This window comes from Malus sylvestris, chromosome 4, assembly GCF_916048215.2.
Source record: "Malus sylvestris chromosome 4, drMalSylv7.2, whole genome shotgun sequence".
NCBI classification, from domain to species: domain Eukaryota; kingdom Viridiplantae; phylum Streptophyta; class Magnoliopsida; order Rosales; family Rosaceae; genus Malus; species Malus sylvestris.
The window spans coordinates 11,341,987-11,367,211 of record NC_062263.1 but is presented as its reverse complement, the minus strand read 5'-3'; the positions used below and the strand labels follow the sequence as shown (position 1 = coordinate 11,367,211).

Here is a 25,225-nt window from a genome sequence, read left to right as displayed (position 1 = left end):
TGGCTCTGTAGCAAAATCGAAGTAGATTTTATCAAATTCTTTCCACACTTCACCATCAGCCAGGTGCTGCAACACATCATCATCAACCCGTCCTTCCTTATGTCATCTCATATCTTTATAATCTTGGTATAAGGGGGAAAATAACGTAACACCTTATTCAGAATCTTGTTCTTTTGACATCAAGGCTCATTGCACTTGGTACATTTGTCTAACTTCTAAAATTGATGGTAGAACAATATACAATTGTTTTTGCATGCATAGATGTTGTCATATCCTAAACCGAGATCTTTTAAGATATTGTTTGACCCATAATGATTTGGTTTTGGAAACATACATTTAAGAATACCCATCATCATATCAAAGTTCCGATTGGTCAAATTATATAGACTTTCATGTGCATCAACTCTACAACGGCTATGAGGACGAAAAAATCTTCACAACCATGGTACAAATCGCACACAGCTTCCTTCAACAATTTTTCGTACTTATCGGGGTCAGTGAACCCCTCCTTTTCCATATTCAGTGAAGCATTTGAAAGAGCATCATTCAAAATGTCCATCTCTTGGTCATCATCAACAAGACCTGATGGAGAAGGTTCATGACAAACTATCCCACTATCGGAGGACGCTGACATTGTAATGAGCGATTCCCATGATAAGTCCAATTGCAGTACCTGTGTACCATCCCTTTTGAATATAAGTGATATCGAGCTTCATCCACTGTCATCCACACCAATTATTCCATTTCACGCACGGACATTGAATACGGTTCTGAACACTAACATAATTCCTTGCAAATTTAATAAAATCATCAATCCCATCCATATATTGGACAAAACTTTGATTTTGTAAATTGATCCACTCCTTGTCCATCACTCCTGTATTTAGAAATTTTAGTCATCAAAATGATTTCAAATATGCTTCATTGCCCCCTTATGCCTCAGGTGAAGATCTTATCCCATTCGAAAGTGCACTTTCTGTATTGCGGTTTGCAAATCACCCGATTATTTCTAATTGTAAAAAATTCAGCAGCATCTCCCCAAGGTTCCTCAACTGTACAACATGAATATTACAGAAAAATATCCACTATGTAATGGAAGAACAATAGGAGGATACAACCAAATTTTTCGCAAACAAAACTTAGCCAAGTTCATCGCAAACCCTAAACACATACTAGTACACTCCCGAACTGCCCGAATTGGACAATTCAAGATTAAGTTAGATCACGGAGTAGCATACTGTGTCTACACGCGTGTCCAGCAAAATCACAAAGGGTCTAAAGTATATTTTGATTTTATTGAACGAATTTAATCAACATAATTAAGTTTGTACAAATTGTCCTTGGTTATATTCAACTTACCTGACGAACAAGCCATTCGACAATAAATCTTTATAATTAGTGCGCCAAATTATCCCTTGGCACCAAATTTTTGCCCAACGGAAGTAGGTTTGCCCTGCGAATTTTTACCATCTAAAAAAATGTCAATGAACCTAAGATGTTGATTGTACTAACCATACGACAATCCGTCTCCTAAGACCATCTCCAACCGAAGGGTCCAGAGGGCTGAAAATAGTCCGAAAATCGTCTCCAACTGAGGGTCAGGCCAAAGGGCTCGTGGGCCACACTGGACAAAAAAGGGCCAAAGAGCTTATGGGCTTACTGGACAAAAAATGCCCAAAGGGCTAACCGGCCGGCCTTGGGCCAGGCCACATGATGATGTCATATTTGATATTTTTTTTTTACAATTTTTATTTATTTATTATATTTTTTTATACATTAAGTAACATGAAACAACATTGAACAATATTAAACAATATTAAACAACATTAAAAACATTAAGTAACATTAAACAACATAAAATTTAACAACATGAAACTTAAACAACATTTTTAAAAACATTTAACAACATGAAAATTATTGACAATCCATAACATAAAATTATTGAGGTAATTTAATTTAAGTAACCATAGTAATTCAATTAAAATAATAAATTATGGTTGGCCTTATGGTCCTTTGACCCTCGGTTGGAGATGGTTTTTTTGTGACAGGATTATGCTTGGCCTGGCCCTCAGTTGGAGATGGTAAGAAATATGACCCTGCACTTTTCATTATTAAAATATTAATTTCTTAGAGAACCAGAGGGCGGTTGGAGATGGTCTAACGATCTCCATATGTTTTGACTTTTCGCCCTACTAACTAAAGTAAAAACCTAGCTACCTACCTACCTAAGTAGTACTATATGGTATAATATACTCTAATGAATCCTAAATCTCTCTCTTTCTTCTGTTTAGCTCCTTGAAGTTAACTTCTCTAAGCATCTAGTAAACGGTTAATTCTGGGATGCTCTAACTTCTTTTGTTTTCCTAGTTTTGCCGGACGAAATTCATTTTGCCCTACAATTTTCTCTACCAGTAACATTGTCTTCTTTAGCATGTATATTCCTACTAATTCTAGGGTTTGTTCATACAGGTTCTTTGCATGTATGCAAGCGGGACGTACCCAACGACAGGGGTGAGCACAAGAGAAAGCCTAGGCTGTGGGAACAGTCGCCGAAATGCTTATGGCAGTCCCTCTTCCCCTCTGCTAAGTGATCGGCCTCCGAAGCTGCTTGACTGGGAAGGAATCTGTGATCAAGCCACCGGTATTGTGATGTAAAATGATAAAAAGGCATAGTAATTAGTCCTATCAACACCACTGATCACGTACGATATCCCTGTATCGATATGTATATGGGAAAAATGAAAATGCGTCAACACATTTGATACACCTGTAAATCCAAACATCAGAGAACCGTAACTGCGTCAACGCATTTGAAACAGCAGTCATCAGTCGATGATTATGATCATAACTTCAAAAAGAATACATTGATGAGTAAAAACCTTACGATCTCTTTTTCACAGCTGATATGGTTTTATCTTGTTTTAAACGTCATTTTCTTAACTGTACGCAAGCTCGTATACTGAAAAACTCCGGCTAACTAAGCCGACCAATCTATCAGAAAATTCGATATGAACATCCATTTATTTCTGGGCAGCTACGCTTTTTAGTGTTCCTTCCCGAATGCAAAAAATCAAGACAACACATCAAACTAAAACCAATTCAAAGATGAGAACCAAGGAAACTAGCACATGAACCACTTTCGCATTCCATAGCAAATGATATGTTGCATGAAAACAAATCCACATCACTTCCTGTAAATTACCTGTAAATTACAATTAAGAAGAAAGTATTGGAAGTATGACAAAGCAGAGAACAAAGATCATCCGTGCACCCGACAACATCAGTTCCAAAGGAAGACTGAAAACTCTTTTTTAGTATGACTTTGCAAATATAGCTACTTCCTCCGCTGGGTTACCAGTCATCAAGCATGTTTTAATATCTTGCGGCTGTTCAAAAGGAAAACACCTAATGGTTGCCCCTGTTTCTTCTTTTACTTTTAACTCATCTTCGTCACTGCACCAATTATTGGAGATACATATTAATAATAGAAAAGCAATTCACCCCAGCTAGTCATAGCATTCATTATGCAATTAGTGAATCAATCCATTTTAAAAGAAGTCGGGAACAAACATACCTAGCCGACCAAGGACCTCTTGCCCATTTGCCCTGGGAGATTGCAACTTTGAGTTCATCATATGAGCTGACATCAACAATATTACTGCAAACGAAAAAAATATATATTAAACATTCTTCAAGTCAATACCTACATAATTTTCCAACAAAGTGCAAAAGCAATACATGTTAGGAGCATAAGAAGGAGAAAGCATCTTAAGACTATAAAGTGAAGTAATACGTGTTACTATAAATTACTTTACTAGTACTGTTTCATAAACTCTGAAGGAGAAAGCATATTTAGACTATAGAGTAATTAATTTTGGAGCAAGAACACACCAATCTCGGAATGATTTTGCTTTTTCCAAAAGTGATGACTGGATCTCATCCAACTTGTCCTTGATATGAGCCTCCAAAATTGAGGGCTCCATGGATATTCCGAAGACCTTCCCTTGCTTTCCAGGAACATCTCTTCTACATATAACCACAGTCTGGCTTGAAACATCACGAGGGCCAATTTCAATTCTTAAAGGGACTCCCTACAAAATCAAGGGGTGTTGATGAGATAATTGACAATAAGAGAACATTGTCAGCCATCCATTTTTATCTTACAAGAATAGATCCAATATACATTCACAATTCACCAATGCCAGTTAAAGAAAGAGAAAAGGCAGATTTTATTCATACAAGTGTCGGGCGAACATCCCAAGAGTTATCTCATGCAAGACAAGTCAAACAATGAGAATGAAGAGATGGCTAATAGATGATAGCTTTTCAACTCATCTCTCTGAGAACTTGTAAATATAAAAGATGCTCTTCACTCATAAGAATGAATACAAACCTTCATCTCCCAGAAATTGAATTTCCATCCTGGGGTTCTCTGATCAGAGTCATCGAGTTTAACTCTAATGCCTGCAGTCTGCAATGCTTCTTTTACTGATGATGCAGCATTCAGAACTCCTTCTCTATCGTCATCCTTCTTCCAAATTGGTGTGATCACCACCTAGAAGCAACCAATGAATGTTTTTGAGAAGAAAAGGCATGCATGCCTACAAACTTGGCATGTGAAGTTTGAAACACTCTAGACAATTGACAATCCAATTGAAATTTAACAAGGCATCTATTCTTAACAAAGAATACTAGAACTACATGATTTTGTGGAGCAGGAGAAATTATTAATCCAACTATTATACACAAGAAGACCAAAAGAAAGAATTTGCTCCAAAAATTTTCTCCGCCAAACAACAAACTATACATTACAAAGTTGACAAATACACAATCTGGACAAAGACTCTCAAACAGAAGGAGCCCAGACATTGATGGATTAGATGGCCACATCCATAGAGGAATCATCACCCATTTACTATTCTATTAAGCAATAACATAAAGAACCAAGTCCGTGGAGTTCTAACTTGTCAAACCAGAGTTTCTTGGATTGCAACGTCATAAATGGATTATAGTTTTTCTCTCCATACTCGTAACTTTCCAAGCTGTTAGACACACCTTCGGAATTCACTATACAATAGCGAGAGACAAAGAATAAACAAAATTGCTCATCTAGAAAATTTTCTATATTTAGATAACTTAAGATTACACCAACTTTCTTTTGCTCCTATTCTCATTTAGTCAGTTCACATCCATTGCATTTGCAGTAAATAAAAGTAGCAATGATGAGATGTCAATAAATTGTAGTTTTAAGTTTTAACTAAACTAAAGAATTTCCAGCTACCCTCATACTACGACAGCACATTCTTCTCAGAAAGCAGAAATTGTACTGACTTTGATGTATAATAGATTATACTTTGAAAAAGATCTACGACTATAGACGGTCTTATAGCAGGCGGATGCATATCCATATAATCAAAGCATCACAACTTTAGGAATATGCATTAGTATCATAAAATGCATAAAGTCTCCAGCTATAGCTTTACCTGTATTGGTGCAATCTTTGGGGGAAGCATTAAACCTGTATCGTCTCCATGGGTCATGATAATACCACCAACAAAACGGGTACTAACCGCCCACGATGTCTGCCACACGTGTTGCCTCTGTCCACTTTCATCAGTAAACTGTGCAAGCACACATTTTGCCATTTTGGTCAAATGGGTCATATACAATTAAAGCATATAAGACCAATAGCCAATTATCGCAAAAAATGATATGTATTGAAGACTTAAAAGGACAACTAGAGATTATATTCTCTTCTATAGAATACTACAAATGAGACTTCAATGTGTTGAAACATTTGGAATCAAAGAAAGAACCACACATGCATATTCAAGTACCTGTGTTTGAAAGGCACGAGAAAAATTCTGCCCAAGATTGTGGCTGGTGCCAGCCTGTAATGCCTTCCGATCACCCATCATACCCTCTATTGTATAAGTCCTAACAGCACCAGCAAATGTTTCAACTTTTGACTTTCGACCTGCAATAACAGGTATTGCAGTTTGCTCATAAGCAAATTTTGTATACACGTCAATCATCTGTATAGCCTGCAGTCAGCAGCACTAATGCATTAAACAAAACTGGCTCTTGTTTTGCAGCTTTTTAGGGGCAACCATTATGTCAGATACAGACCTCTTTCTCTGCCTCCTCTGGAGTAGCATGAGCTGTATGACCCTCCTGCCAAAGAAATTCAAGTGTCCTCACAAAAGGTTTCGTCCGCATCTCCCATCTTGTCACATTCGCCCACTGGATCAAATTAGACGTGATATAAGACCAAAGGTTAATCCACAATTTCTTTAAATGACAGTTGAAGTGTGTTGCAGTTGATGTGACAAACAATCTTACTTGGTTAACCATAAGGGGAAGATCACGGTAACTATGAATCCACTGAGTGAACATGTGATTTACTATGGTTTCACTTGTGGGTCGAACCTGCACACCTTCGGTCATAGTTATTCAGTAACTCTACTTGTTCGAACACAATAGTTGACTTCATACAATCAAAAACGGAAATCCGATAAGTTTTGTTGATAGAGGATACATACCACAAGTTTTTCTTCAAGCTCCTTCCCTCCTCCTATTGTCACAACTGCTAATTCGGGACTAAACCCTTCAACATGGCTAGCTTCTTTCTCTATAAACGAATACGGTATAAACTGCAGCATTCCGCATTATCAAACAAATCGAAGTTTCAACTTGTAAGCATTAACTAATCAAAGTTACAATAACATTGAAAACTCACTGTAAATTTGTAATACCTGTGGGAAATACATGTTACTGTGGCCAGTCTCTTTAAATTTCACATTCAGATAATCCTACAGAATACATAAAATTACTTTCAAACCCCTGAATTCAATACAAATTTACGGCAACCAATAGAGGCGGCGGAGCTGGAATTACCTGAATAGCTTCCCATATGGCGTAACCGTAGGGACGGATGACCATGGTGCCCCGAACCGGACCGTAATCGGCGAGCTCTGCTTGCTCAATGACATCGAGGTACCAAGCATTGAAGTCCTGTGACCGAGGAGTGACGGCTCGGTCCACGACTCGGTTGCTGTTCTGAGTCTGAGTGTCGACTCGGCCATTCGTTTCCGACACCGTGCTCTGAGCAGAGAAAGAGGTGGAGCATACGGGTCTTCGTACGCGGTGGTGGTGACAGCGGAGAAGTGACGAAGGACGGCGGGAGATGGCGGGCGAGAAGAGCGAGCTCAGAGAAGGGAGTCTTGGTGAGACGACCATTTTTTGGAGGCTCGCGGGGAAGAGTCGGGAGGTGACGAAGATGAGGTTTATGACGTGGGTATTGAGTGGGAGAGAGCACAATATCTGTAATGGTGACTTCACTGATGGACCGTTGATTAATTATCTAACGGTCTCTGATGGATTTGTGGCCGAAATGTTTGAGGAGCTGGATTTTTGTCATTCTTCTTGATCGGGGCTGGGTTTGGCAATCTATCTGGGCTTGGGCCTTTATATGTTTCTGCTTCGGCTTCACTTACTTTGTTTCTAGTTTGGCAACTCCAACCGTTCTCCTAACAGCATATCCAAAGGGAAAATTTTATTTAAACTCATGTAACTTCTTTTTACACTAAATTTAAATTTTAAATGTTAATTGACACATCCTGATCGGGAATGTCCATTAGGACTCCAAATCGAGTTGTGTTGACTGACACCTGAAAGGTGACGAAGCCATAAAGTGTAGTGATATAGAAAATGTGAATAAATTTAAACATAAAAGTGCCTAAATATAACAGTGCGCTAGTGAGCGGGAATGAACTCATTTCACAAGTGATGTCAGAGCATAAGTACAGTACAGTAAAATAGGGTGAGAATTATACGTAATCGCAGGTCTTCGTGGGTAAAGCGAGTAACGTGGTACTCGCGATGCGTGGGCGCGCATGGGAACTTTTCTGCATTTGGCACATGTGGGTGCACTAGGAGGAACTTGAGGTCTCTCCTTAGGTTGCTCGACGTGCCGAACCCGAATCCGCCCTCCGTTTTCCGAAATTCGACCGTTTTAAAATAGTTTCTTAATTAGCTATACTTTGTACGAAAACGCATTTATACATTAGTATGTTACGTATTTACATAAATGGCTTTGTTTCTAGGCGAAACGCATTGCAAGGACTCTCGATGCCACAAGGCATGATCAATTCGACGACATGATCTATGAGTGGGTCTTTTCCTTTTCATAGTGTGTGTGTGTGTGTGTGTGTATAGTTGATAGTTTCCATTTATACATTTGAAAAAGAATCCTATACATATGCCTGGATCAAACTAAAGTTTATAAGAATTAGCGTAACATCGGAACTTATGAAATATGTAACATCCTAAGGGATGCACAGGTATGGTATGATTATTAATGTCATAATTATGTTTACGGCTATGAATGATAGTATGTTGATTAGAACCATCGAATCACTATGGCATGACTATATTTGTGTTTTATGCTCATCATTGCTACACCTCGGTGTTAATGCTTACTCAGGGCCAGGGCCAGTCTTTCACATGTATGTTCACCTTAGCACCGCAGGCTCACCTTGAATCTAAGTAGGTGCCAGTCCTATCGTATAGATTGTATTAGGCAACTCCTACTCGTAGGTGACTGCAAATAGCAACAGTCTTCACGTGATTGTAGCACTATAGCGTATATTATGATTACATCCAGTCATGTTGCACAGGTTGCATTAGGTAACTCAAACTCGTGTGCTAGCATAAATTGATGAGCATCAGTTTAGTCGTACAGGTCGCATTAGGCGACTTCAACTTGTGTGCTAGTGTAGATTAATTAGCAACCTGTTTTAATTATGCTATTGTTGAGATATTGTAGTTTGGCGTATTTCTGGCATCATTGTTATTTATAGTTGTTTCATACTTATATGTAGTATGATTTTTTGGAAACTATACATGATTTATGGTGAGGGGTTAGTGTGTTTAGAAAATATATGTGTTTTATAAACCTTTGTTTTTGTGCCCATTCACCCTTTTGTTTTTTGCCCCTCCAGGTTCTAGTAGCAGAGCCTTTGTGCCGACAAGGAATATTGGCAAATCTTGGTGCAGAGTGCAGTAACACCGGTCCATCATCACCAGCATCACCTCAGCAACCCATCACTGCCCTGTCTTTCCCTCCTTCCTCGACAACATTGAGATGGTGCAATATTTCCGGCGAACCTTACAGGACCACCTATGTCTAGCATGACACTCTCACCCTTGTTTTTCGCCCCTTCAGGTTTTAGCAGCTGAACTTTTGTATCGACGAGGATTCCTAGCAAATCTCAGTATATATGGCTTCCTTTGATGGTATAACTCTTACTTTACCTTACTCTACTTTAATTATGCTCTGCCATCACGTGTGAAATAGGTTCATTCCCGCTCACAAGAACACTCTTGTATTTAGGCACTTTAGGTTTAAATTTAAACACATTTTCCACGTCACTACACTTTATGGCTTTGTCACCTTCCAGGTGTCAGCCGGCACAGCTCGATTCAGAGTCTTAGTGGACATTCCAAGTCGGGGTGTCATTAATTGTGTATTTTACCATATTGCATAATTACTATTAAGTACAAAATGCAATTAATAATAAAACTCAAATTTATCAATAAACCCAAACACTATAATTAAACCCTATGACCACTTTTTGTTTATGCTACGTTCATTTTGTCTAAAACCTTGATAACTCTCATATAGAAAAACAAGTTTTTTTTACTGATGGATGGTGATTTTGAAGTTTTGAGTCCTCCAACCAAGGGATTCAATTTATGAATTTTTTGTTCGTTTGATTTCAATTTTTTAGAGTTTAGAATATAAGTATTTTGGTTTTAATTTTTTTTTCGAACAATCCCGCATAGTTTGTTTATCTTTCTGCAACAGCAAATTGCTGCAGTTGCTCTCCCACTGTCCATCTACACCCCAAAAACCAAAAAGACTTGCAGATATTGCAAGGACCTAGGATTCCATTTGATTCTTCTGTTTTTATATTATATTTTTATTTTTCTTCTCTGTCGGTGTCTGACTACACTTTACTTTCAAGTAATTGCTATTCCTATATTGCAAAAGACATAACTTTACCCTTGGTGCAAATATTGCAAGGACTTGCAGACTTTGTAAGGACTTTAACACATTAGTAAAACTAAGCCCATAAAATAAAAGGAGTTCCATGTCAAGCACATTTATGCTTGCATACTTTTCTTGTTGAGTGCTATCTAAAGTCAAATAACTAATAATCTTTATACCTTAACACTGGACCACCACCTAGATTGCTAGTAACATTTAAAATTACTACTTTATGTATTACAACATTAGAATGATTACTACTGAGATTTGATCATGTGACCATTGGATGATATTTCAAAGTTGACGCGATTAAAATTCGTAGTCTAATTGCTTATAATTTGTCTATTTGTTGTTAATCATAACTTAAAGGTTTTTTACTGTAATCAAAATTTTGTCATTTATTTTTTTAGCAACAAGAATAGGTTGGACAAGAATGTGTAATGGATTATACTGACAAATTTACAACTTATGAGGTAATCATATATTTATAGTGTCATTGACGTGTTAGTTAATTTTAGAATTTTACTTCTAAATAAAATATGTGTTACGTGCAAATATTCAAAGGAAAAGATGCGTTGATTAGATGGGTTCGTGAACAAGGAAAGCTGAAGAATTTGGTAATTGTTATTAAAAGGTCTAATTTAGGAGGTAAAGTAAGATTGTGAGTTGCCCTCAACTAACACTTGCTTGTGAAAGAAACGGTACATATCTGTCATACAAGTGTGTTGTAGCATATGGTCAAAGGTCAAATGAGATTGGTCACACAAAAAAACAATCTAGGATTTCTGGTACAAAAAAATGTGGATGTCCATTCTTGTTGAAAGGTGTGAATATTGGCGATGAGGACAATTAGACATTGAAGGTAGTATGTGGAGTGCATAATCATCCTGCTTCAGAGTATCTTGAAGGACATTCTTTTGCAGGGCGACTTTCTAAAGAGGAAAATGAATTGTTGGTGAACATGTCTAAGAGTTTCATGAGGCCCAAACATATCTTGGTCCTTATCAAAGACAGAGATGCACAAAATGTATCAACTATAAGAACAATATATAATGCTAGGCACCAAAGTAGGATGAAAGAATTTGCCAGGAGGACACAGATGCAGCAATTACTTCATAAGTTGTCATAACACAAGTATGTTGAGTGGCATAGAAGTTGTGGTGATACTGTGACTGACCTTTTCTGGACTCCCCCTATTAATATTGAGATATTACGAGCATTCCCATATGTACTTATCAAGGATTGCACATATAAGACTAACATGTATCGTTTTCCACTCTTACAAATTGTGGGTGTGACATCCACCAATATGACATTCTCAGTTGCTTTTAATTTGTGTATATGGAGGCTGAGAAAGAAGACCGTTACACTTTGGCTCTGACTAGATTAAAGACATTGCTTCATGGCTATTGTCTTCCTAGGGTTATTGCCACTGATCGAGATTTAGCACTCATGAATTTTATCAAGTCTATATTTCCTAGTGTAGAACATTTACTGTGTAGATGGCATATTAACAAAAAAGTGTTGTCAAAGTACAAGAAAATGTTTGAGTCAAACAAGTAGTGGAATAAATTTAATAGAGATTGGAATTGCCTTGTGAGTTCGGAAACAGAAGAGGAGTATTAGCGTTCTCTACAAGAAATGGAATCTAAGTTCAGTAATTATGATGATGCTCTTGAGTACATACAAAACAAATGTTTAATTCCATATAAAGATAAGTTCATAGGCACATGGATAGATAATTTTATGCATCTTGGTACTACAATACAACATCAAACAGGTATATTTCTCCTTACTTTTTCAATTCTATAAATAGTTTATGCTTACTCACGTATTGTTATAAACAGGGCAGAAAGTGCACATGCAAAGTTGAAGCGACAACTTCGTTCCAGTCAACTTAACTTTGAGACATCGTGGGTATATAAACACTCCTTGTTGAAGTTGCATCATACAAAGGTTAAAGAATCTTTTTAAAGAAAAGTCGATGTTTTGTTCAACACAAATTCAAGAAACCTAAGTTGCAACGACTAGTAGGTTTTGTTTCTACCCATGCCTTGAACTTAATTGTCTGCAAGTCCAAAAGGTAGTTTGGGTTTGCCTTGCATTTACATTATTATTATTTAGCCTTTTAGACTATATTGTTTTTCAAGGTAACTTAAATTATATTGTATTTGTTTTATTAACAGGTTGGAAAAAAAAGAGTGACTATTGTATCTTGTGGTTGCACCATTCGCCAAACTCATAAATTGCTGTGTGCACACGAGTTGTAGAGTATAGAAGGCTTGGTAAGCCGATCCCACTTGATGCTCTTCACCCACATTAGAGAAAATTAGATTTTATCAAAGATAAATTAGGTTCTCATCCTTACTTTTGCTACTCCATTGATTAAAATATTATTCATTTTCAATTTTTGATCAAGGTCCTTGATATTAATAACATCATTAATTATTTCAATAATAAAATATTTTTTATTTCTAAATATATTCATTTAATGTTTAAAATGTTACAATTAGTATATTTATATTTATGGCTAAATTTTTTATCATATATTTTTATTTTTAGTTTGTACCCATTTTTAATTTGCAATCCTTTTTTAATTTATACCAATTTTCTTCTCAATTTTAATTTGTACCCATATATTAATTTCTTTTTGTGCCCATATTTTATTTATTTATTTGTACCCAGTTTTTTTTTTTGCTAAATGTACCCATGCTAATTATATGTACCCATTCATATAATTTTTTCACATTTTTAATCTTAAAATGTACTCATTCTTAAATATACCAATTTGTTATATGTAAAATGTACCCTTTTTTTATATAAAATCTATTCAATTTTTTTCTAATCCATTTTTAAACTTATATGGGTACATTCTTTTTTACACACCCCGTCCCAAAAGAGGGCATGCTGGCCGTCACGTGAGAGTGACGTAACCATTTACACACTTCGGAAGCTTTAAAGATACAATTACGAAGATGTAACACCCAAGGGTGAGTCCTACTTTTGTGAATTTTGTCAGAACACTGTTGGATTCCTCGTGGCCACCAAAGCTCTGCTATCTTGAACCTGAAGGGGCGCAAAACAAAGTTGAGTGGGTCAGTAAAACAAAGTTTTTCGCAAACATTTCCTTGAACAACATTTCTAACCCCTCGTTGTAAAACCTGTATACTTTCCCAGAAAATAACATAATATGCATATAAACCTTCCTATATCTCAAATCACAAATCTTTATCCAAAACCAGAAAGTGTGCCATGCTATAAATGTCAATAACAGATTAAGAATGCATCAATATAACAGGTGAAATAAGGAATCAACCGGAGACCCTGCAGTTGGTCCTGTACGGTTAATTCTAAAGCTTAATATCCAATCCAACCGGAGTCACCGCAGTGACCTGTACGGCGATACTCTGCACATAAATCGGAACTGCCTAAAGTAGTCTGTATGATGAGAATGGTGTAAGAATACGCTCTAGTCCTTCTCTCATCAACAGCTGTATAATAATCTAAAATCACCTACAGTCGGAACCACTCTATGGTCTGTACGACATGTCAGAACCCTCTCATGGTCTGTACGACATGCACCTACTTGGATCCAAGGTGAGCGTGTGGTGCGGGGTGAATAATATAAGCACTAACACCAGGGTGCAGGTTATGAGCTCTCAACACAATTCACATCATCAATGATTCACATGAATAACATAAAACTCACCTGTGCGTCCACAACACCAATTCACATATATATGCATCAATTACTAATTCATATAATTCATAATATGCATGCATGGTATTTTAAAAACATACTTTCATTTAAATTCAATTTCTGGGAAATTCAGTAGTATATAGGTAATAACAGAAAATAATTGCCCACTCACCTGGAGTTTTCCCTACAACTCCCTAGCATAACACATCAAGGCGTCATGACGATTGGCGCCTAGAACAATCATTAAATCAAACCTCAGAAATCATATCGATAGAATATATAACTTATATAAAACACGTCACTACGCAGTTCGATCTGGAAGATCTGCAACCCAGATTTCCAATCCATAACTTCCAGAGGTCTACAATATATCTCTAGAACAACATCCTAAAAATTCCTTACCATCCAACGGTCGGATCTCCGTCAATTGTCAAAACCAAGTGACGGTTAACATTCTATTTTATGAACTTACAACTCCAATTCTGGAAGATCCGTAAATCAGATTCTCAATCCGTAAGTTCCTATAATCCTCAAATATGACGTATTACAACGTATCAAAGTTTGGTGATGATCTGACGGTTGGATCGTCGATTCACCTTTTGGCTTAACCATGAATCGTAACGAGCTTAAGTCCAATTACTCAATTTACGTCAATCAATTATCAAAATTGAACCTAGAACCTTAAACACATGCTAAGAATGACATTGGCGGGCCATTGGTCACGCGCCGCCACACGGGCCGCCCCGGCTCGCCGGAAAATCTAACTATTTTAAAAAATTACCAAAATTTGCAGATTTGAAGATCTCAACGAGTAGAATAAACTTTATACCTAAGGCCAAGGCCAATTTGGCCTAGAAGAGCTTCAATTTTGCCAAAACCGTGAAGAACCCTAGAATTGGGTGTTTTCAATTCGACCTTCAAATCAACTCCGCCGTCCCAACCAATGCTTGGGCTTTGTTCCAGGTCCTAAGGGAATGCTAATGGTGTTAGTAATTGAAATAAAGCATTTCAAGATTTGAAGAATTTGAACAAGAAAGTCGCGGCACCCACGGGTGCGTTCTTCACCAAACCACCATCAAATTTCATGATTTTTGGGGTGAAACATGAAGAGGGAAGGCCTAGGTGTTGATTGGGAGTGGTACCTTGATCCAATTCGTTGGAAAATTGAACGAGAACGGCGAGAAATTGCCGGTTTGAAGGCATGGGTCGCACGGGTCAAGGATGACCCGTTTCCTCCTTTTCCCTCGTTCATCACTCTCCCTCATTTCCCTCATTTCTTCTCTCTCTGATTGGTCCTCCACTTTCTCTTCTTTCTGGTTGGCCCAACTCCTCCCTCTCTCCTGTTCCGATTGGGCAGCTTTGCCCTGCTCTCCTCTTTTCTGTTTCTCTTTTTCTTTTCTTTTCCTCGATGCCTTCCTCTTTCTTTCTTTTCTTCTTCTTTTTCTTCACATACACACACACAAAAACCTTTCAACATCTTTTTATTTTTATTTTTATTTCCCTTACATCCAAGCCATCCATTTCAGATTTCCTTTAATCTGGGCCATCCAAATTTTAATAATAAAATTCATAAAATGCCCAAACTTCAAACTTTAAAATCTTTTTCGTTTTAACTCCAAATAATGAACTGTCTGCGCCCACGCTTCCGTAGCGACGAGTACTACGAGGATATGTCAAGAAAACAAATCTTAGATGGCACGACACGACGATTAACCTCGAATAATGCGCGTGCCTCAAAGGGCATTTTTGTAAAATCCTTTATTAAAACTTTAAAAACTCTTAAAATCAGGGACGGGCTGTCACACTTTTTTCTTTGATTTGAGAATGTATACTTGTTAAGTTTAATCGAAGAAATTTACTTATGTTATTAAGCCTAATATCTTTCTTTTTTTTTTCTTTTTTTTTTGTGATTTTGAAGAATGTACCCATGTTTTTTATACAATAATTTTTTGGTTAATTTTGATGAATGTACCCATGTTTACACACACACACACACACACACACAATAGTATATTTATATTTTAATATTTTTAATCTCACAAATTATGACTTTTTTTATATTTAAAATCTCATTAATATAAACAAATATAAATATAAAATTTTAATTTAAAAAATAGTAACGTAAATAGAAATAAATTATCATGTTAATTTCAGGGACTTAGATCAAAAATTGAAAACTAACAAGGTTTCAGTCAAAGAATATTCATAGCTAGGGACCACATCCAAGGTCTCCATTTGATTAATGTGCCAAATAGTAGTGAACAACTAGTTCCTCCGAAAAAGTCACGAGTAGAAAGATTTAATATGTGGTATGAAGAACAAGATGATGATAAGAAAAGAGAGCTCTAGATGAAAATTGAAGAGCTAATGAACCCAAATACGACTTCACTTAATGCTCCAAAAGAGAAGATTAAGACAAAAGGGTGACCATGCAAAGTCAACAATTCTAGTCAGCGTCTCCCATCAGCATTTAAGATTACAAAGGCTGAACTTGCCCAATCTGGATATGATTGCTAAACACCAGTTACTAGTACAAGGGTGAGTGTTAGCACTGTCTCACGAAGAAAAAAGAAGCAAAAGGAGAATGTCATTGCGCCATCAAAAGAGAAATGAAAAGAGAATGTCATTACCCTACCAAAAAATAAACAAAAGATGAATCTTGCTGCCACATCACCAATCATGAATGTCGAGATTGTCCTTAATCAACTGAGTTGTGACATTCAAACGCCAAAGACTAATATATTGCCACAACGTAAACAGTTTAAGGTAGGTAAATATTTGAGCATCTCTTGAAATACAATAAAGCTTTCCTTCATTACTTTGAAGAAACTAATGTTCATTTTTTTCATTATTTTCTTTATGTAATACTAGATTTATACACCTCCTGAATTTGTGGATCCCTTGCTGACATGGATATATAAAGAAGAATTCCCTGAGGCTATCAAGACACATATTACTGGTCAAACTGATGTTAATCCTGATGGAAACTGTGGATACAAAGTCATATCTATGGTGTTGGGAATTGATAATGGATGGCGTAAGGTACGAAGAGATTTACTACATCAACTATGTCAAATCCCTTCTCTTTTTAAGGAGAGTTTTATAGGGAACAACATGTATGCGGAGATTGAGCGAGCACTTGATTATTTTGAAGATGGTTTTGCACCAAAGTATAGTTGGTTGACCATGACAAATATGGGGCATATTATTGCTACATGTTATAACGTGATTTTGATACACTTGAGCATGACACAATACATTACGTTTCTTCCATACTCTCTAGAGTCATCATCTCAATCAAGTGATACTGACCTACGTGAGGTTGCCATTGGTTATCTAACTGAAAATCATCATTTTATCCAGGTATAAGATATGTTTTTTTCTTTTTACATATATATTTATTTTGTCTTATTTGATAACTCTAAATTGATTGATGACTTTGTGTATTGTAGGTACATTTGTGTGAAGGTCACTCTATGCCAGCAATTTCTACCATGTGGAACAAAAGTAGTCAAATGAGCAATGATATTAGAGTGAAAAACTTGTACTCAAAATACCAGGGGCATGTGGATCAATTTAAGCAACTTCGAGGCCTAGAGAATGTAGTCACTAATGATATTGTGGATCTTGAAGATGATTATTGAAGCATTTCTAGACACCCATGGACCTCAATTTGGGTATCAATGCACGAAACTTACCGCTTAAGAGCCCTTGAGAATGATTCTCAAGAGGAAGACAAAAATAAGCTTCAAGTCTTTAACATGTACATTCTTAAAATTTCATGTGCTAAACTAGTATTTATGATTTCACACATTAATTATAATGTAGTTTGAAAGCATGCATAGTTATCATAATCCATTGACAAGGAGATGTTATTGAAAATTTCTCTACAATCTTACTTCTCTCCCAGAAGAGATTAAGTATCCTTTCACCTGTAATATGGTAAATGATGATATTTTACTGCCAGCTTATAAGATTCATAGCCGAACAATTATAATATGTTATTAGGGATTTAAACAAGCAATATATACTGCAAAATTTCGTTCACGAATATCTCATTGCTTACAATATCTTATGTTGTAGATCAAGTAACAAACGTACAATACAATACATCCACTTATTAGCATATACAAGGAATTACAATCAATTTTGATACGCATCAAGTTTGTTTTAATAACAAAATATACGTATTTAGGTGCATACGAATGAGTCAACAACTTCTTTCGCATATACTTTCAGTCAAAAGTAGCATCATTGTGAACACAAAATACAATGCACCAATATTAGTTCCAACTTTACTAGCTAAACAACAGCCAATGGTATCGAACGATCGAAGCTCCCACGAAGAGCTCAAGCTCGACTCAATTTCTTCTTCTTCATTCCTCCTTTGATGATCTCCTCCTATAGTCCCATAGATTTTTTCCCAAATGAAACACCAACATCTCAATCACATCCGCATGTCCCAACTCCATTACACAGTGCAACGCGATGTATCCATCTTCATCTTTAGCATCCATATCCACACCCCTTTCACAGTGTTCGAATGACTTTTATCTTCCCTTTGAAACAGGCTCTATGGAGAGTAGTCCACCCATGTAGGTCTCTTCCTTTACTTGCTGCACCTATCTCAAGCAACCTTACAACTATTCTTACCTTTTTCTTCCTCGCCGTGAAACACAAGCTATCACCAAACAGTAATGTTTTCGAATAAACCCAATTTGATTACTAGTGCTCCATAGACTCCATGAAGCCTATAGAAAGATTCCTATGAAAAGGTATGGTAGCAGACACACTATGCTCATGAAACAGAGACCACATAGAGAGAGATGGTGATACATGGCTTATGTCAACAACTATAGAAGTGTTAGTCTTGTTGTTAGCCATGGCTGAATTCACACCCCAATTCTTAGTGTCTATTTCCAGACGGCGTAAAGATAGAGTTAAAAATCAAATGGGTGTAAAAATAAATCCACATATTGAATTGGGTTTATGAGGATATATTAGGTAGTAATTAGGGTTTAAAGAGATATTAATAGTTTAGTTAAAAATCAAATGGGTGCAAAGAGTAAGTTGGGTGCAGAAATAGGTTACATGGGTTTAAATAAAATTTCCCTATCTAAGGTCATCTCCAACCGAAAAGGCAAAACATAACCCCTTCTAGAGTTTTAGTCTTGCAAAAAATTATTTTTAAACGAACAATGTCAAGCCATATTCATATGTCATCTCCAACTGAAAGCGGCTTAAATTAGCCCCTCGATAATTTATTAGTTTTAACTTTATATTTTAAATTTATTGGTTAATTTAATTAAATACCGTTTCATTCTTTCAAATCTAGCCCTTGAATTTGAATCCATTATTGAAAATGAGAAGTTGGGTCCCAAAAAATGAGCTAAGAGGAGGGCTACATTTGGCTAGCATGATGCCCCTTTGGCCAAATAATAGCCTAGTAGACTCGATAAAATTATAGCACAACCATATGTTGAACCATTTTTTAGCTTTTGGACCTTTAGCCATCTCCATTGGAGATAGCCTGATGGAATTCTTATGTAAACTTGGCATTCGTATGTGTTTTTCACGTTCGTGTAGTTTTCATGACATACCCGATACCTTAACGGGTCGTGTCATGAACACCTGTTAAAGTGATCAGGTAATATGACACGACCTGAACTCGACTCGTTAACATTAACTAGTAATATAACCTGACATATTACCCATTTAAAAAACTATACTTTAAATTAATAAAATAATCCAATGAAAAACATAGTAGTGTGAATATATATATATATATATATATATATATATATATATATAAGCTCGTACTGACAAGCTCAACAAATTTTGTAAAGAGGTCAACTCCGAAATTGCTAGCATAATCCTATAAATCATAGATTTAAATTTAACCGTTGATTGTCATTTACGTTTATCCTCCATTCTTCTCAGCGAGTTTTGTTTCTTCATATTTTGTTTTTGAAAACATGATCTTTTAGCGTAAGCAAAAAGATGAATGATTTGGATCGTTGATATCACATTTAGATTTTTATGGTTAGTGAAAGTATTACTCGAAGTTTATAAAGTCTCTAGAAACATACAACGTTGACTCGTATTTCTGCCAGCCATAAACATCAGAACGTGATATCAACGATCCGAACCGTCCATTTTTCTGCATCTGCTAAAAGATCATGTTTTCAAAAAAGAAAATTTGAAAAACAAAATCATGTAAGAAGAACGACTCGTTCCCAATTTTACGGTTTTTATAATTTTAAAAGTGTGATTTTACGAAAATGCCTTTAGAGGCGAAGGTATTGACTTTCGTTAACTAACGTATAGTGAGACATACGAAATATTCCTTTAGCGTATTCCTGAAGTACTCGACAATACGTGCGCGTAGGTGCAAACAGAAGCGGATTTGGAGTAATGATATTACCATTTATTATTTTATATATTTTCATAAGTACTATTATATTATTTTAAGATTATCTTTGGTAAGAAATGAGAGAATGAGAAGAAGAAACGGAGGGAGAAAGGAGAAAGAAGAAAGGGTATTGGATGCCCAATCAGAGAAGAGAGAGATTGACCAGTAGGAAAAAAGGGGAGAGAGATGGACCAATGGGAGGAGAAACAAGGAAGGAAAGGAGAAAAGGGGGAGAGCAGCCTACCAGGGCCGGATCCCCTCGATCCAGCCTTCGACCCGACTTAGACCCGGACAACTCGAGTAGTTTTCCAGTGACATTGCACCATTTTCCTTGCCAATCAGGACTTCCCATCACTTGCAAACACCCTCGCGCCTCTTCTCCTTCATTGATCACCAACGATTCAAGTGGATAAGGTCCTGTTTCACGACTAATTTTAACGTAAGTGTCCCGAAGCCACGGCAACAGCGATCCACCCGATTCTGCAACCATCACCATTGACCACCATCCTCGTTCACCTTCTCTGGAGGTCAGGAATAAGGCCCAAACAAGTTTGGGGACAACGGAGTTGAAAATTCGTCGAATTCAACCACACCTAATTTCTAGGGTTTCTGACAGATTCGAGACGAATTTGAGCACTTCTCGGCCAAATTGGACTTGGACACATGTATAAAAATAGTTCCCCTTGATTTGCTCTACATGCCTGTAAAATTTGGGAATTTTAAAAAATAGTTGAATTTTCCAGCAAGTCGGGGCGGCCGACCGCCACCCACGACGACGCGTGCAGCGTTGCGTGGTCAGAGGGCCGTCAATGCTATTTTTAGGATAAATTAGATGCCTTGAGTTCAGTCCTGATAATCGTATGACTTAGATTGATAGTTGGAACCTAAATTCTCTACGATACGTTAATAGGTCATTATATGAATCGACGATCCGACCGTTGGATCGTCACTAAACTTTAATACACTATAGTACTTAATATTTGAGGACTATAGAAACTTACGGATCATAAATCCGACATACGGATCTTTCCAAATTAGATTTGTAAGTTGATAAAATAAAACATTAACCGCCACTTGAATTTGTAATTGGCGGAGATCCAACCGTTGGATCGTAATAAAACTTTAGGATGTTGTTCTAGAAGTATAATGTGTATCTTTGGAAGTAAGGGATTAGAAACCCGTGATGCGGATCTTCTGGATCGAACTACGTGGGGATGTGTTTTATGTAAGTTACATATTCTATCGATAAGATTTATGAGACATGATTTGATCATTATTCTGGGCACCAATAGTTCATGATGCCTCTATGTGTGTGCTAGGGAGTTGTAGAGCGGAATCCAGGTGAGTGGGCTTTTGGTTTTCTATATATACATATATATGCTTTACGTTTTCCCAGAAGCTGTTTTAAATGGATTTACGATTTTAAATGACATGTCAATTGCTTTATATATTAGATTATGCATTAGTAGTTATGTATGTTAGTGTTTGACACTGCGGACGCTCAGGTAAGTTCCAGGTGAGTATATATATTGATGATTGTGAGTTGCATTATTATGATTATACATAGATGCATTTAGAGCTTACTATCTTGCACCCCGGTGTTAGTGCTCCCGCTGGTGGCCAGGGCGCAGTCCTTCACGTGATGTTCACCTTCCATACCGCACGCTCACCTTGGATCCAAGTTTGGTGCACAGCCTTGTCGTACATACCACAATAAGTGGTTCTTACTCATAGGTGACCCGCGATTTATCGCACAACCTTCACATGATCGTACACATAAGTGTACTTATTTACACCCAGCATGTCGTACAAACCACATTAGGTGGTTCCGACTCGTGAAATAGATTTATGAGCTATAGATTCAGCCGTACAGGTCACGTTAGGTGACTCCGGCTAACATATCATTTCACATTGAGTTATTTCACCTGGCTTATATATTTATTATTGAGATACTCGACATGGCATATACTTGGTTTCACTTTTCTCGAGCATGATTTCTATATATATACGTATTGTTATTTTCTAGGAAATTATGCAAGTTTTACGGTGAGGGGTTATTATGTTTAGAAAGAGAAATGTGTTTTCAAAAGCTTTGTTTTCGCTCACTCACGTTTTCTGTTTTTCACCCCTCCAGGCTTTAACTGTTGAGTGATCGTATCAACGAGGATTCTTTGAAAATCTCAGCGTAGGTGGCTACCTCTGAGGGTATAATTCTTATATACTATATTGTACTTTATTTTTGCTCTGACGTCATGTGTGAGATGAGTTCATTCCCGCTCACTAGCGCACTCTGTATTTAGGCATATTTAGATTTTTTAAATTTATTCACATTTTTCCACATCACTACACTTTATGGCTTTGTCACCTTCTAGGTGTTGGCCAGCACAACCTGATTCGGAGTCCTAGTGGATATTCCGAGTCGGGGTGTGTCATAGAGTGTAAATGACAATCGATGATTAAATATAAATCTAGAGTTTATGGATTATGGTGTTGAATTTCGGAGTTGACCCCTTTACGAAAGTTGTTAAAGTTTGTCAATCACTCGTGATTGTATATTTTTCTATTATATTTTTTTACACTTCTACAAAACTATTTATAAAATTGTATTATTTTGCTCTCATACAAAAATCATAATTCATGATGTTTTGGAGGATTTTAAAAAACTAAATGATGATGTAACCATCGTCTAAGTGTAGAAAATGCAATCATGAGCATTTGTTCATTCTTTCATATTTTTCACACTTGTACATTAATTATTATGAATTTTTAGTTGTTTTAAACTCCCCTTAAAAACACTATTCATGAGGTTTTTTTATGGTTTTAAAAATACAAGCAACGATGTATCCATCGTCAAAGTGTAGAGGATACGATCACAAGTGTTTGCATATTTTTTTCACATTCACACTTGTAAATTAATTATTATGATTTTAATGATTTTTTTAATTATTGTAAATTAAGTATTCAGAGCCACCCTCAGATGATTTCTGAATCGTCCTTTTATTCCCCCAAATGGCGTAAAGCCTTGATTTGAATGTTATAACCCACAACCTTTATGGTTGCATATTCTTTCCAGAGGCTGGATGATGCACTAGACTTCCAGGTCAGGTCGCTAAGTGCTCATTCCCGTAGCCTACCAATCATGACCGCACTTATTACGGTTAAAGTCTTCTAAGCTGCTAACCATTTTAGAGGGGATGGGCTACATAAGGCTTCTCTGGCAGCATTACTTTGAACATTTTTAGACTTGGATTTGTGCAAGGTTTTCGAAGTTTATGTGTTTATTTGAGATGAGTGGAGCATTCATTGCATCACCAAAAGGAAAGGAAAACACGAAATATTGAACATAAAGTAAACAGAGTTCATAATTTCTTTGTTGACGAATTAAGTAGGATTGATTGACAAAGGGGCATGATTGAATTCGAGAAGGATTGCTTACGTATCTCTGGGAAGGAGAATCAAATCACAGGTGTAATTCTAGGAAAAATATGATAATAATGTAAAAATTACATCAGGGATCACTTTTGACGATAAGCCTATGGTGGGGCCTTATGAATGCGTCCAAATTAACTGCCTACATATCCCAGGAAGGGAATAAAACTGCACGCAGTTCGGATCTGGTACCTTTAAGGATAGTATTTCTTAAGCTTAGCAATGTTTTTTTTTTTTATTTTTTTTATTTTATTTACTTTTTATTTTTTATAATCGAGGTTCCATCCATGTGTTCCAGATGATAGGTTCATTTGCCTCCTACTTCAGCGATCTTGTATGGTCCTTCTCAATTTATCTCGAGTTTGCCTTCTCTTGGGATTTAGTATTTTCAAAGACTTCTCTCAAGATTAAAACCCCCCAGCTTGCAAACTTTTAGGTTTGACTCCTTTGTTGTAATAGGATTGGATTTGCTGCTGGAAAACGATTAATCAGACTTGAGCGCATTCTCATTTTCTAGGATTCTTGCATTTTCTATGATGGTTTTTTCTTGCATTTTCTAGGATGGTTTGTTCTTCATTATACAAATTCGACATAGTTATGACTTGGACTAGGATAAGGGCTTTCATTACGTAAATGAAGGAGAATGATGTCTCCCTCATGGCTTTTCATAGTATTATGCGATACGCCTATAAAACTCCAGGCAGCTCTTCTGGCCACTTGCTTTTCTTTTCTAACCTTTTCTTCAAGCATTGCAGGATGATCTTGTTTGAGGCATTCGCTTGTTCGTTACCTTGTAGATACCTCGGAGTGGAAGTGAGATGATGGATCCCAAGTTCTTTGTATCAATCCGTGACTTTAAAGCTGGTAAACTACAGCTCGTTGTCTATGAGTATCATTTGTGGAATCCCAAACTAGCAGATGATGTTATTCCAGATAAAGGATTTAACAACTACACCAATGATTCTTATTAAAGGTTCCGCTTCTATCCATTTCGTGAAGTAGTCTGTTGCCATTATCAATTACTGTATGTTCGCTTAAGCCTTCTTAATGGGTCCAACGAAGTTGATGGTTCATAGGGGTGTACCTTTGGCATTTGTTGCAACTTTGGGCACAACTGGTTGCATCCTGTCACATGGTGGGCCAATAATATCTTGCAATCAATGTTTTCTGTGCCAACGATCTTCCACCGACATGGTTGCCGCTCATTCTGGAGTGGATATCACTCAAGACTTGTAAGACAATTTCCAATGTTACACATAAAGTGTGAAGTTTTGAATAGGAATGTTGGTAATGCATACCCCAAATGTTCGTATATCTTGAAGCTTTTTCGACTAATTTCCTAGCTAAGTGGTGATCTTTCGGTAGTCTTCCATTTTGTATATAATTGATAATTTCATCTATCTAGTTTTCTTGAGCTTCGATAACAACGATCACCTTTGGCTCTACCTCATGGATACTAGCTAGGTATTTGAAGATGATTGGTCGTCGGAGGGAGTAATCAATGATTGAAGCTATCTTGGCGAGTGCATCACATGGGTCGTTCTATCATCGACTTAGAAATCAGACCAAAGACGATTGTTACTAGTTTTTTGGTAATTCTGACACCTTTTTCGACAAATCTAACCTGCCCTAG

At 36.8% G+C, this 25,225-nt stretch overlaps 1 protein-coding gene across 1 annotated transcript; it reads right to left on the bottom strand.

The window, feature by feature from the left end:
* Positions 1 to 3,122: 3,122 nt before the first annotated feature.
* On the bottom strand, positions 3,123 to 7,292 carry LOC126617756 (proline--tRNA ligase, chloroplastic/mitochondrial-like). Its single transcript, XM_050285807.1, has 11 exons — positions 6,898 to 7,292; positions 6,756 to 6,812; positions 6,543 to 6,653; positions 6,343 to 6,429; positions 6,130 to 6,243; positions 5,838 to 6,044; positions 5,484 to 5,621; positions 4,394 to 4,555; positions 3,892 to 4,091; positions 3,575 to 3,658; positions 3,123 to 3,453 (listed from the first exon to the last, which is right to left on the bottom strand). Exons 1-11 carry the CDS (start codon positions 7,237 to 7,239, stop codon positions 3,312 to 3,314), a joined length of 1,644 nt encoding a protein of 547 aa, XP_050141764.1. The 5' UTR covers positions 7,240 to 7,292; the 3' UTR covers positions 3,123 to 3,311.
* Between the last annotated feature and the right edge of the window lie 17,933 nt (positions 7,293 to 25,225).

What these genes read in the sequence shown, in the direction of transcription:
- LOC126617756 (XM_050285807.1), bottom strand. Translation starts at nt 7,239, where the DNA reads ATGGTCGTCTCACCAAGACTCCCTTCTCTGAGCTCGCTCTTCTCGCCC. An exon ending in TCAATTTCTGGGAGATGAAG is followed by an intron (nt 4,092 to 4,393) that starts GTTTGTATTCAT and finishes TTGATTTTGTAG; the next exon opens with GGAGTCCCTTTAAGAATTGA. An exon ending in AGAGGTCCTTGGTCGGCTAG is followed by an intron (nt 3,454 to 3,574) that starts GTATGTTTGTTC and finishes TAATTGGTGCAG; the next exon opens with TGACGAAGATGAGTTAAAAG.